The sequence below is a fragment of the Vicia villosa genome, linkage group LG7 (genome assembly GCF_029867415.1).
Source record: "Vicia villosa cultivar HV-30 ecotype Madison, WI linkage group LG7, Vvil1.0, whole genome shotgun sequence".
NCBI lineage: Eukaryota > Viridiplantae > Streptophyta > Magnoliopsida > Fabales > Fabaceae > Vicia > Vicia villosa.
Genome location: NC_081186.1, coordinates 46,829,808 through 46,843,534, shown reverse-complemented (window position 1 = coordinate 46,843,534; position 13,727 = coordinate 46,829,808). Strand labels below are relative to the sequence as shown.

The 13,727-nt window shown below is 35.4% G+C and overlaps 1 protein-coding gene across 1 annotated transcript; it reads right to left on the bottom strand.

Moving 5' to 3' along the window:
• Positions 1–11,690: 11,690 nt before the first annotated feature.
• LOC131617183 (MLP-like protein 423) lies at positions 11,691–12,486 on the bottom strand. Its single transcript, XM_058888530.1, has 2 exons — positions 12,259–12,486; positions 11,691–12,166 (listed from the first exon to the last, which is right to left on the bottom strand). Exons 1-2 carry the CDS (start codon positions 12,449–12,451, stop codon positions 11,895–11,897), a joined length of 465 nt encoding a protein of 154 aa, XP_058744513.1. The 5' UTR covers positions 12,452–12,486; the 3' UTR covers positions 11,691–11,894.
• Between the last annotated feature and the right edge of the window lie 1,241 nt (positions 12,487–13,727).

The following is a 13,727-nucleotide window of genomic DNA, read 5'->3' as shown; positions in this document are numbered from 1 at the left end:
TCGAGGTAGTTGACAAAAGCGTATAACATTAAATGCGATGCTGTACGGAACACGCAAAGCATTAAATGCATTCAACGGTCATCTTCTCAAACGCCTATAAATATGAAGTTCTGATGAGAAGCAAGGTTAATGATTTTAACGATTCTGCACCAAAACAACTCATATTAACTTGCTGAAAACGCTGTTCAAATTCAAAGCTCAGAATCTTCATCTTCATCAAAGCTCACTACATTGCTGTTGTAATATATTAGTGAGATTAAGCTTAAACGATTAAGAGAAATATCACAGTTTGTGATTATCGCTTTTAATAAGCAATTGTAATACTCTTAGAATTGATTACATTAAGTTGTAAGGAACTAGAGTGATCGTGTGGATCAGAATACTCTAGGAAGTCTTAGAGGTTATCTAAGCAGTTGTAACTAGAGTGATCGTGTGGATCAGTAGACTCTAGAAAAGTCTTAGAGGGTATCTAAGCAGTTGTTCCTGGAGTGATCAGTGTGTGATCAGAAGACTCTGGAAGACTTAGTTGCTGACTAAGTGGAAAACCATTGTAATCCGTGCGATTAGTGGATTAAATCCTCAGTTGAGGTAAATCATCTCTGCGGGGGTGGACTGGAGTAGTTTAGTTAACAACGAACCAGGATAAAAATAACTGTGCAATTTATTTTTATCTGTCAAGTTTTTAAAGCTACACTTATTCAAACCCCCCCTTTCTAAGTGTTTTTCTATCCTTCAATTGGCATCAGAGCGCCGGTTCTAAGGTGCAAGCACTTAACCGTGTTTAGAAAAGATTCAGGAAGAGAAAAACGCTTCAGTAAAAGATGGTTGATGAAAGTGAAAAGTCTACACCTGCATCTACATCTGGCTCTGCTGAGCAATACAACGGTAACAATGGTTATACTAGACCGCCGGTATTTGATGGTGAAAACTTTGAATATTGGAAAGATAAACTGGAAAGTTACTTTCTTGGTCTAGATGGTGATCTATGGGATCTTCTGATGGATGGTTACAAACATCCAGTGAATGCCAGAGGCGTAAAGCTGACAAGGCAAGAAATGAATGATGATCAGAAAAAGCTTTTCAGGAATCATCATAAATGCAGAACTGTTTTGCTGAATGCTATCTCTCATGCTGAGTATGAGAAGATATCTAACAGGGAAACGGCCTATGACATATATGAGTCCTTGAAAATGACTCATGAAGGAAATGCTCAAGTCAAGGAGACTAAAGCTCTAGCTTTAATCCAGAAGTATGAAGCCTTCAAGATGGAGGATGATGAAGACATTGAAAAGATGTTTTCAAGATTTCAAACTCTTACTGCTGGATTGAGAGTTCTTGACAAGGGATACACCAAGGCTGATCATGTAAAGAAGATCATCAGAAGCTTACCCAGAAGATGGGGTCCTATGGTGACTGCATTCAAGATTGCAAAGAATCTGAATGAAGTTTCTCTGGAAGAGCTTATCAGTGCCTTGAGAAGTCATGAAATAGAGCTGGACGCAAATGAGCCTCAAAAGAAAGGTAAGTCTATTGCATTAAAATCCAATATCAAGAAATGCACTAACGCTTTTCAGGCTAGAGAAGAAGATCCTGAAGAATCAGAATCTGAAGAAGAAGATGAACTGTCTTTGATCTCCAGAAGGCTAAATCAACTCTGGAAGACCAAGCAAAGGAAGTTCAGAGGCTTCAGAAGTTCAAAGAAATTTGAACGTGGAGAATCTTCTGATGACAGAAGATTTGACAAGAAGAAGGTCATGTGCTATGAATGCAATGAGCCTGGACACTTCAAGAATGAATGTCCAAAACTTCGGAAGGAAAATCCCAAGAAGAAGTTTCATAAGAAGAAAGGTCTTATGGCAACCTGGGATGAGTCAGAAGTTGATTCAGACTCTGAAGATGAGCAGGCCAACTGTGCGCTGATGGCGACAGAAGATGACGGATCAGAATCTACATCAGAATCAGATTCTGAAGAGGTATTTTCTGAACTTACTAGAGATGAGTTAGTTTCTGGTCTAACTGAACTTCTGGAACTCAAGTCTCAGATCAGTCTCAAATACAAGAAGCTGAAAAAGCTATTTGAATTTGAAACAAAGAAGCTTGAGTTGGAGAATTCTGAATTAAAAGAAAAACTTTTAAAATTATCCAATAATGTTGGATCTCCTTCTGATTCAGAAAAATCCACTCCTAGTCTAAACCATATTCTGAAAGAATATGATTTAAGTTTCAGGAAGTTCTTATCTAGAAGTATTGGCAGAAGTCAGCTAGCTTCTATGATATATGCTGTGTCTGGAAACAAAAGAGTCGGCATTGGTTTTGAGGGTGAAACCCCATACAAACTTGAACCTGTTGATGAAATGAAATTCACATACAAGCCATTGTATGATCAGTTCAAGTATGGCCACTCCCATGATATTAGGCACACTTCACATGCTCAAAGTTTTCACATAACACACACCAAAAAGCATGTGACACAACCTAGGAAATATCCTGAAACTCACATTAAAAATTATCATGCTGTTCCTCCTTCTGCTTACAATGTTAAACCCAAGTTCAATCAGAACTTGAGAAAATCTAACAAGAAAGGACCCAAGAAAATGTGGGTACCTAAGGATAAGATTATTCCTATTGCAGATATCCTTGACTGCAAAAAGGACAAAGCACAACATGTCATGGTACCTGGACTCTGGATGCTCACGACACATGACAGGAAGAAGGTCTATGTTCCAAGACCTGGTGCTTAAGTCTGGAGGAGAAGTCAAGTTTGGAGGAGATCAGAAGGGCAAGATAATTGGCTCTGGAACTATAAAGTCTGGTAACTCTCCTTCCATTTCTAATGTACTTCTTGTAGAAGGATTAACACATAACCTCTTATCTATCAGTCAATTGAGTGACAATGGTTATGATATAATCTTTAATCAAGAGTCTTGCAAGGCTGTAAATCAGAAGGATGGCTCAATCCTATTTACAGGCAAGAGGAAGAACAACATTTATAAGACAGATCTGCAAGATCTTTTGAGTCAGAAAGTGACTTGTCTTATGTCTGTTTCTGAAGAGCAGTGGGTCTGGCACAGAAGATTAGGTCATGCTAGTTTGAGAAAGATTTCTCAGATTAACAAACTGAATCTGGTCAGAGGACTCCCTAATCTGAAATTCAAATCAGATGCTCTTTGTGAAGCATGTCAGAAGGGCAAGTTCTCCAAACCTGCATTCAAGTCCAAGAATGTTGTTTCTACCTCAAGGCCATTAGAACTCTTGCACATTGATCTGTTTGGCCCAGTCAAAACAGCATCTGTCAGAGGGAAGAAATATGGATTAGTCATCGTAGATGATTATAGCCGCTGGACGTGGGTGAAATTCTTGAAACACAAGGATGAGACTCATTCAGTGTTCTTTGATTTCTGCATTCAGATTCAATCTGAAAAAGAATGTAAAATCATAAAGGTTAGAAGTGATCATGGTGGTGAATTTGAGAACAGATCCTTTGAAGAATTCTTCAAAGAAAATGGTATTGCCCATGATTTCTCTTGTCCTAGAACTCCACAGCAAAATGGAGTTGTAGAACGAAAGAATAGGACTCTGCAAGAAATGGCCAGAACCATGATCAATGAAACCAATATGGCTAAGCATTTCTGGGCAGAAGCAATAAACACTGCATGCTATATTCAGAATAGAATCTCTATCAGACCTATTCTAAATAAGACTCCCTATGAATTGTGGAAGAATAGAAAGCCCAACATTTCATATTTCCATCCTTTTGGATGTGTATGCTTTATTCTGAACACTAAAGATCATCTTGGTAAGTTTGATTCAAAAGCTCAAAAATGTTTCCTTCTTGGATATTCTGAACGCTCAAAAGGCTACAGAGTATACAATATTGAAACATTGATTGTAGAAGAATCAATCAATATCAGGTTTGATGATAAGCTTGGTTCTGAAAAACCAAAGTAGTTTGATAATTTTGCAGATTGGGATATTGATATATCAGAAGTTGTTGAGCCAAGAAGCAAAGCATCAGAAGCAGAGCTTCTCAGAAGCAAAGAATCTGAAGATCAAGTATCAGCTTCTCTGGAGAATCTAAGCATTTCTGAAGAACCATCTGTCAGAAGATCATCCAGACTCATCTCTGGTCATTCAGAAGATGTCATTCTTGGAAAGAAGGATGATCCAATCAGAACAAGAGCATTCCTTAAGAACAATGCAGATTGTCAATTAGGTCTTGTATCTTTGATCGAGCCAACTTCTGTTGATCATGCTCTAGAAGATCCAGACTGGATAATTGCTATGCAAGAAGAACTGAATCAGTTTACAAGGAATGATGTTTGGGATCTTGTTCCTAGACCAGATGGATTCAATATAATCGGCACAAAATGGGTCTTCAGAAACAAGCTCAGTGAGAAAGGCGAAGTGGTAAGGAACAAAGCCAGACTGGTGGCTCAGGGTTATAGTCAGCAAGAAGGGATTGACTATACAGAAACCTTTGCACCAGTGGCCAGGTTAGAATCTATTCGTCTATTAATTTCATTTGCCACTCAACATAACATCACTCTCTATCAAATGGATGTTAAGAGTGCCTTCTTAAATGGTTATATAGATGAAGAAGTTTATGTCCATCAACCTCCTGGTTTTGAAGACTCTATGTCTCCTAATCATGTTTTTAAATTAAAGAAATCGTTATATGGATTGAAACAAGCTCCCAGAGCTTGGTATGAACACTTAAGTTCTTTCCTTCTGGATAATGGTTTCACTAGAGGAAAAGTGGACACTACTCTCTTTTGTAAAACCTTTAAAAGGGATATTTTAATTTGTCAAATATATGTAGATGATATTATTTTTGGAACATCTAATGCTACACTTGGAAAGGAGTTTGCTGAGTCTATGCAGGCTGAGTTTGAAATGAGCATGATGGGAGAACTCAAGTATTTCCTTGGAATACAAATAAATCAAACATCAGAAGGAACGTATGTTCACCAAACCAAGTATGTGAAGGAACTTCTGAAGAAGTTTAATCTTCTAGACTGCAAAGAAGCCAAAACTCCTATGCATCCAACATGCATCCTAGGTAAGGATGAGGTAAGTAAGAAGGTAGATCAGAAGTTATACAGAGGTATGATCGGATCTCTTCTATATCTGACTGCTTCTAGACCTGACATTTTGTTCAGTGTTTGTTTGTGTGCTAGATTCCAATCAGATCCTAGAGAATCTCATTTAACTGCTGTTAAGAGAATTCTAAGGTATCTGAAAGGTACTACTAATGTTGGCTTAGTTTACAGAAAATCTAAAGAATACAACTTAGTAGGATTCTGCGATGCTGATTATGCTGGAGACAGAATTGAAAGAAAAAGTACTTCAGGAAGTTGCCAATTTCTTGGAAGTCATTTGATCTCCTGGTACAGCAAGAAGCAAGCAACTATTGCTCTATCAACAACAGAAGCAGAATATGTCGCTGCTGCTGGTTGCAGTACACAGATGCTCTGGATGAAGAGTCAGTTAGAAGATTATCAGATATATGAGAGTAACATTCCTATATTCTGTGATAATACTTCTGCTATATGTTTATCTAAGAATCCTATTCTTCATTCAAAAGCTAAACATATTGAGATTAAACATCATTTCATAAGGGACTATGTTCAGAAGGGTGTTATATCTTTAAACTTTGTTGATACAGACCATCAATGGGCTGATATCTTTACAAAACCCCTGGCTGAAGATAGGTTTAAGTTCATTCTGAAAAACATCAGTATGGATTTATGCCCAGAATGAGAAGATGAGAAGTTCTCATGTATGAGTATCTTCTGAAATGAAAATGGACAATTTTTTTTAATCAGAAGTTCTGATTGAAATCTTTTAGAAATTATGATTCGGTTATTACTAACGTTTCATTGTCTAAGTTGATTCAGAACCTCTTTTAAAGCAAAACAGCTGTAACGTTTTATCTCGGGATGGTAAACCTGTCGTTACTGTTCATGGATAAGCGCGCGTGCAGTTGAAGGGACGCCGACCATAGGTAACTGTGCTAGTCACCTCATTTGTCTTTATTATCTCTCCTCACGTCACGTAACATTAAATGCTTTTCATCATTTGCTCTTTTTCAGTTTTTCTTTATATTCTTCAAACACCTCTCCTTCCCTCTCATATTTTCTCTATTCACTCTATCTTTTTGCATTCATATCAAACCCTACCTGTTCATTTTCTGCAAATCCATCATGAACTCTTCATCAAGCCCAGGAAATCATGAAAAAGATCTAAACAAAAAGAGGAAAGCTGTTGAAACATCTCCCTCCAAACCCAAAAAGATAAAGATCACCTATGACCCTCTCAAGGTGAATCCATTCGAAGCAATGTTATCTGGAAACTATTCTAGACGTGTGTTTCAACCCCCTGGTGAAAGCCCTCCATCATCTCCATCTTCTTCCTCATCCTGTTTCCTTCTAGACTCAACTTCCTCTTCATCTAACCTTTCCTCTCCCTCAACCCATTCCGAAGAAATCTCTTCATCTTCACCTGCTGAGAATGTTGTCTCTGATAAAGATTGTGGAAGATCTGCATCAGAACCAAGTCTCCCTGACCCCTCGCCTGAAAGCCCAAGAAGCAGTCAATGAGGCGTTTCACTCCTTCATGGCATGCTGGCACAGACTTTGTCTTAGCTAGGGTCTTAGGATTTGGTCTTAGTAGTTTTATTTTCCTTGTTGCATCTGCTTGTTAAAACATCTTCATGTAATATCTTTTGATTATCAATGAAAAATTTTCTTTGATTTACATTCCAGTGATTTTATTTGTCGTTTTATACATCTGAATCTTTTGAAATATTCTTTTTGATGTTATGACAAAAAGGGGGAGAAGATAAATGATAAATGATTTGATTAATCTATCTCAGTTGCTGGGTAAAGCTCCCACACATTCACTAACAAGAACTGCAAGTTCTATATGGTTTAAGTGTTTTGCAGGTATAAAGAAGTGAAGAGAATCTTCAAAGCAAACACAAGAAGCAAAACCATGGAAACTGAAGCAAGCCGAGTGCTGTCAAGCTTCAGAGATAAGAAGCAAGAAAGAAGAATGAATCAGAAGCACTGATAATAGAATTTGATCCATATTTGTCTATTTGGTCTGACAAAATTCTATTTGCTCTGATACATTATTTAAGCCTATATGGCTCTGATACATATAATGTTATGGCTCTGATACATATCATGTGTTCTAATATACATTTTATGTTCTGACTCGTTCATGCTGACTTTTGTCGTTTAGTTTTTGTTCTGTAACATTTCAGGATGTAGAGATGCTCTGATGATGCTCTGGTACATTCAACAATGTTCTGATACAAATCTAGCATGAAGTGATGTTGGTAGAAATTCAAGCTCTGAAGCTATCCGAGGGAAGCAGAAATTCAAAGCTGCGAATGTTCTAAAGATCCAGAAAATTCAAGTTCTGAAGCTGTCCTGAATGGAAGCAGAAATCAGAAGCTGTGAATGTTCAGAAGATCAAAGAAATTCAAGTTCTGAAGCTGTCCTAGATGGAAGCAGGAATCAGAAGCTGTGAGTGTTCTAGGGATCTAAAGAAATTCTAGTTCTGAAGCTGTCCTATGGAAGCAGAAGTCAGAAGCTGTGAATTCTCTGAAGACAAAAGCTTATATGATCGTCTCTACCGAAATAATCAGGGAAGTCTTTTATTAAAGTTCTTCGAGTATTTATTTCAGGGGGAGATTATTTATCTCAGGGGGAGATTGTTAATCTCAGGGGGAGACATATTCATATGCTTATGTTATAGCTGTGTAATTTGTCTTTTGCCGTATGTTCTTTCTGATCGCAAATTCATATCATTTATATATGTTTTTGTCATCATCAAAAAGGGGGAGATTGTTAGAACAAGATTTGTTCTGATCAATTATCTTAGTTTTGATGATAACAATAATATGAATTTTGCTTAAGATAATATGGTACTCTAATCCAATGCAATTTCCTTTTCAGGAAATATATAAAGAGTACGCATAATTCAGCGCTCAGAAGCTTTGTCTCAAAGGGTTCAGCATGCAACATCAGAACATGGTCTGGCAAGACATCAGAAGATGGTCGAAGCAGAATCAGAACATGGGTCTATGGAAGCATCAGAAGAACAAGAGAACAGAAGCACTGAAGTTCTGATGGTATCACGCTCAGAAGCACTTCAAGGTCAGAAGATCAGAAGATGCTCTGCACCAAGCTGTTTGACTCTGATGATATTCAAACGTTGTATTCACAAGCATCAGATCAGAAGAAAGTACAAGTGGCAAGCTACGCTGACTGACAAAAGGAACGTTAAAAGCTATTCTAGGCTACGTCAGTAGACACAGCGTGAACAAGGCTCGAGGTAGTTGACAAAAGCGTATAACATTAAATGCGATGCTGTACGGAACACGCAAAGCATTAAATGCATTCAACGGTCATCTTCTCAAACGCCTATAAATATGAAGTTCTGATGAGAAGCAAGGTTAATGATTTTAACGATTCTGCACCAAAACAACTCATATTAACTTGCTGAAAACGCTGTTCAAATTCAAAGCTCAGAATCTTCATCTTCATCAAAGCTCACTACATTGCTGTTGTAATATATTAGTGAGATTAAGCTTAAACGATTAAGAGAAATATCACAGTTTGTGATTATCGCTTTTAAGAAGCAATTGTAATACTCTTAGAATTGATTACATTAAGTTGTAAGGAACTAGAGTGATCGTGTGGATCAGAATACTCTAGGAAGTCTTAGAGGTTATCTAAGCAGTTGTAACTAGAGTGATCGTGTGGATCAGTAGACTCTAGAAAAGTCTTAGAGGGTATCTAAGCAGTTATTCCTGGAGTGATCAGTGTGTGATCAGAAGACTCTGGAAGACTTAGTTGCTGACTAAGTGGAAAACCATTGTAATCCGTGCGATTAGTGGATTAAATCCTCAGTTGAGGTAAATCATCTCTGCGGGGGTGGACTGGAGTAGTTTAGTTAACAACGAACCAGGATAAAAATAACTGTGCAATTTATTTTTATCTGTCAAGTTTTTAAAGCTACACTTATTCAAACCCCCCCTTTTTAAGTGTTTTTCTATCCTTCAGAGGCAAGCTTAGAAATTTCGTGTTGAAAGTCGATTTAGCTAAAACTTATGATAAAATAAGCTCGAATTTTCTCAACAAACCCTTCATCGAGCTTGGCCTACCTGAACATTTATCATGGAAGCTATCACAACATACTCTATGAAAGAGACCAATGCTCTTGGCATGTTAGGGAGTTAACTTCACTAGTAGAATCCCAAAGCACAAAGATTATCAGCACATGATTGATAGAGTTAACAACAAGTTGTCCCACTTGAAGGAGAAGCAGCTTTCGATGGGAGGAAGAGTCACTCTGGTTAAATATGTTCTTGAAGCTATCCCAACATACTCTATGATGAGCAATGCTATTCCTAATAGTTGTCTGAAAGAGATTCATAAAATTCAGCGCAACTTCATTTTGGGCGACGGGATAAACAATAAACACATGCATACTATGGGATGGAATATTATGAAACCTAAAGATGAGGGGGGGGGGGGCTTGGCATGAGAAACATAGTTGAGATGAACAAATCTTTCCTGGGATCTTAAGAAAAGGGGAAGTGATTTGAGGTGTAAGGTTATAACATGAAAATACAACAAAAATAGTAGTTATACTGACATATTTGAAGCCGAAAGCTACGACTCCAACCTTTGGAGGAATCTTTTCAAGTTGAGACCTCTGATTCAGCAAAATGAGATAAAAGTGATTAGAAACGGGAAGAACACCAAGGCTTTTAAGGACTGCTGGGTCGAACCTAGACTCAAACTCAAAAACTGCCTTCAAAATAGTAATGCTAACCTTGATATAGACAACTCCACTGTCGTTGATCTAGTTAATGATAGAGGAGATTGGGACTGGACGCTTTTGAGACTCACATTCCCTCTGATATTGTGAATAAAATTGCCTCTAAGATTCCTTCTTGTGACTTGATGGGGGGAAGATGACAGTATGTGGGGAGGATGCGCTTATGGAGACTTCTCTATCAAAACTTCCTACGAAACAGTTACAACAGATGGTCAAATCCACCAAGATACAAATTGGAAGAAAATTTGGCGGATTCAGATTCATGAAAGAGTGAGAATGCTTATCTGGCACATCAAGTGGAATAGCTTGAAAACAAAATATTTTCATCCTAGGCGCAACTTTAGTGACCCTATATGCCATGAGTGCATAATCTCTGGTTGCCATGCTTTAATCTCATTTTTATGCTTCTTCTCTAATCTCTCATCTCTTATATTTTTTCTTATCAATATTATCATTTTCTCTTTTTAAAAAAAATTATCCCACCTCTTCCTCTCTAATATATCATCTCTTATATTCACTCTTTTTCGTCTTCTCAAATTTCTCCTCTCCTCTATTTTTTTTTTCTATTTCACCATAACACTTTTCATATTGTTTTATGTTATAGTTTTATGTTTTTTTATTCATCTTTTGTCTAATCTAAATTGTGTATTTTAAACGAGAAGTTATATATTGTCCAAATTAATATGGTGGATGTTGTTGTTATTTGGAAATATATGAATGATGAAACACAAATTTATGTTTTTCTCTATATGTGTATGTGTGGTTCAATAAATTTTGTAAAAAACCAAACAAACCTAAATCGTATTTGTTTGGTTTGGTTTAATTCGGTTTTATTTATAAAAACTTATTAAGCTAAATCAAACCACATACTTTTTACTCTTGCGGTTTGAATGAATCTACTATCTACTTCTACTATTCTACTATATATTATTTACTAGAAAATTGATCAAACTTTCATTATTGCCCTTTCCTAAAATAAAATTTGCACTACAAATTGGACAAAATGGTAACTAACAAAATCACCCTACCACTTTTCAAATCAATACTAGACACTTGGCACAACCAAAGCTTCTACCATCCATTCTCACTTTTCTCTATTCTCTCCCTTACTTTATTATATCCTCACCCTTTCCCTATTCTCTCTCTTACTTTATTTTAAAATGTAATAATTCAATATTTTATATCATATTTTTTATTTACTATCATTAAAAATATATTTTATCAAATTGAATAATACTACATAGTCATTCAAACAACTAACTTTTTATCTTACGGGTCACTATCAAATTATTACCTTTATTTGAAAATAAAATTCTTATTTTCAAATGTCAAATTTTTTTCTTTCTCCATGTCACAAGTATTTTATTATTATTTAATACAATTGAATTTATATAGTAATTGTTTATTTTACAATTATGTAATTCTATTTATGTTAACATGTGTATCTAAATACATCATTTGTCAAGTTTATCATTATATTTTGTATAATCACACATGCTGCATCGCAAACACCTTATTCACTAATACATATACCGCCATTTTGCATCTTCCTTGACCTAGACGCAATAGTCACATGAAAAAAAAAACTTCTAGGAACATATGGGAGCTTAGGTGCTTTATAAATAGGGATTGAGCCCCTTAGACATGAAAGTACATTTCTAATCTCACATATAAGTTGCTTACCCTCTATCCAACTTTGATATAAGAGTGCCTTTTAAAACAATTTTTTTTCCTTTAAGAGAAGAAGAATACAACTAGAAACTTAGACTCAAGTGGTTACAATTTCTTTTAGAAACAAATAAAAATAAACTTTTTAACTTAACAAGATGATTCAATTAACACACTCACAACCAACAAAGTTTTATTTTCAAATTTACCAAAACTACCAAATAGTACATAATTATTAAGAAAGCAAACAACCAAACATAGGACCATGTCCTATAAACTCATACCATTCCCTTTTATACTAAATGGGAAATCATAAAATACATTTTTATAATCTTATTATATTATAATTCAAACCCAACCAATAGAACATTTTATGCATTTAGAATATAATCATCAACCTTAAGAAAGGTCTTAAGAGCAAACTCTTTAATGATCTCAGGTTCAGGAACCTCTTGGCTATTTTTCTCATACTCAGTGGACCATTTCACCAAGCTTCCATCACCCTTAGGAGTTACACTAATGTCTCCCTTAAAATTCTTGAAGTAGTTGAGAAGGTCCCCATCAATAACACTATAGGTTAGTGTCCTCTTTGAATCATCAACCACATCAATCTTCTCTTTGATTATCTTCACAAGTGGTGACCCTAAAAATTATCACAAACAGTTCAAAATGCAAACAACAAATATCCTATTAATCATTATATAAAATATTTATAAGGAGAAAGTTTAAAAACACCTTCACCAAAAGTTATTAGGCGTACAGAACCAACACTCTTCCCATCACCTTCTAGAATCTCAATGCTTTTGTAATCATTGGGAAAAGCCTTAGGGAATATAGCTGCAGACTCCTTAATAATACTCCAGAACTTATCAGCATTAGACTTTACTTCAATTTCTACCTCAAGCTTTCCATTGGTAGCCAATGCCATTGTTTATATCAATCACAAGCTGAAAATATATGTATTGAATATGTTATGCTTATGAAAGTTTGAGACTCGTATATATAGAGAGAAAATAGGTTGGAAAGAAAAAGAAAAAATAATGTATAATTTAATACACGTGGTGGTTGCTCAACTACCTCTATGAAAACATTTTATGAAGTTGCATTTTATGTAGATATTATTTATCAAACAGAAATAATAAGTTAGAAGAATCTGCATTTTTTTTTCAATTGAAGGTAAAAAAAAATTAAATAATTGTAACAATATTTTCGGTGGTAGTGAAATATGGTTAAATGTTTTATTTTTGGAAAGGTGTTTATTCAAGCAGGGGATTGTGTTTTGGCAAAAAGAGTTAGTTGTTGAGTCACTATACTAGAACATAGTAGTACATAGATGTGGAAAATGTACTATCTAGGGCTTCTTTAAATCACCTATATGTTTATGAATATATTGTTGCACCCCAATTTTTGACCTCTGAGATCCCATCATTTTCTAAGTGTTATGATCATTATCATTATCATTTATCATCATGCATATTTTTATTTACTAACAAAAAAATAAAAAGAAAAAAAGTTTGTTACTTGTGTATTAAAAACAGGAGAATGATCAAGAGGAAGCTGAAGAAATTAGGGTTTTGAGGCCCACAAGAGGTTCAACATTCTCTCAAGATTCAAAGGTTCCTTCAATCAATATTTGGTCCTCAAAGATTCATTTCAACAAGCTCAAAAGCTTTGAATCAACCAAGCTGGGATTCTTCATTCATTCACTCGTTCATTGCAGGATAATTTCGTGTTCATTTGAAGTGTGCCATTTTCAATTGGTGAGATTTAAGATACTTGTTTGGAATTTATTTCATGGTTTTTTGGCTCATGGTGAAGAATTGATTCATATGGATTATTTGAAAGTTGGTACAAGTTTGAAACAATTCATGGAAATTTCACCGAAATTGCAAGAAATATCTTTTAGTCCATTTGTTGAAAGATTATTTCAAGTATGGTTTAAAACCATAAATTCAAGAATTAAAAGTTCATTGGTGCAAGAACATTCTTCACATTACTTTCAAGGATTTTCCATTCAAGAATATCCAATATTCATGGTTCATACAACTTCATTCAAAGATTTTTAAAGGAAATTCAAACATTCAAAAATGAAGTTCATTCTTTACAAAGTTCCAAATTTCAAATGAATTACAATAGAGACTTTGTCCAAAATTCAAGATTACAACATTTCAAGTCTAATTCAAGGTTCAAAGATATTACAACTT

Coding starts and splice junctions, on each gene's coding strand:
- LOC131617183 (XM_058888530.1), bottom strand. CDS start 12,451: ATGGCATTGGCTACCAATGGAAAGCTTGAGGTAGAAATTGAAGTAAAG. Junction 12,167..12,258: donor CCTAATAACTTTTGGTGAAG/GTGTTTTTAAAC, acceptor GATAATTTTTAG/GGTCACCACTTGTGAAGATA.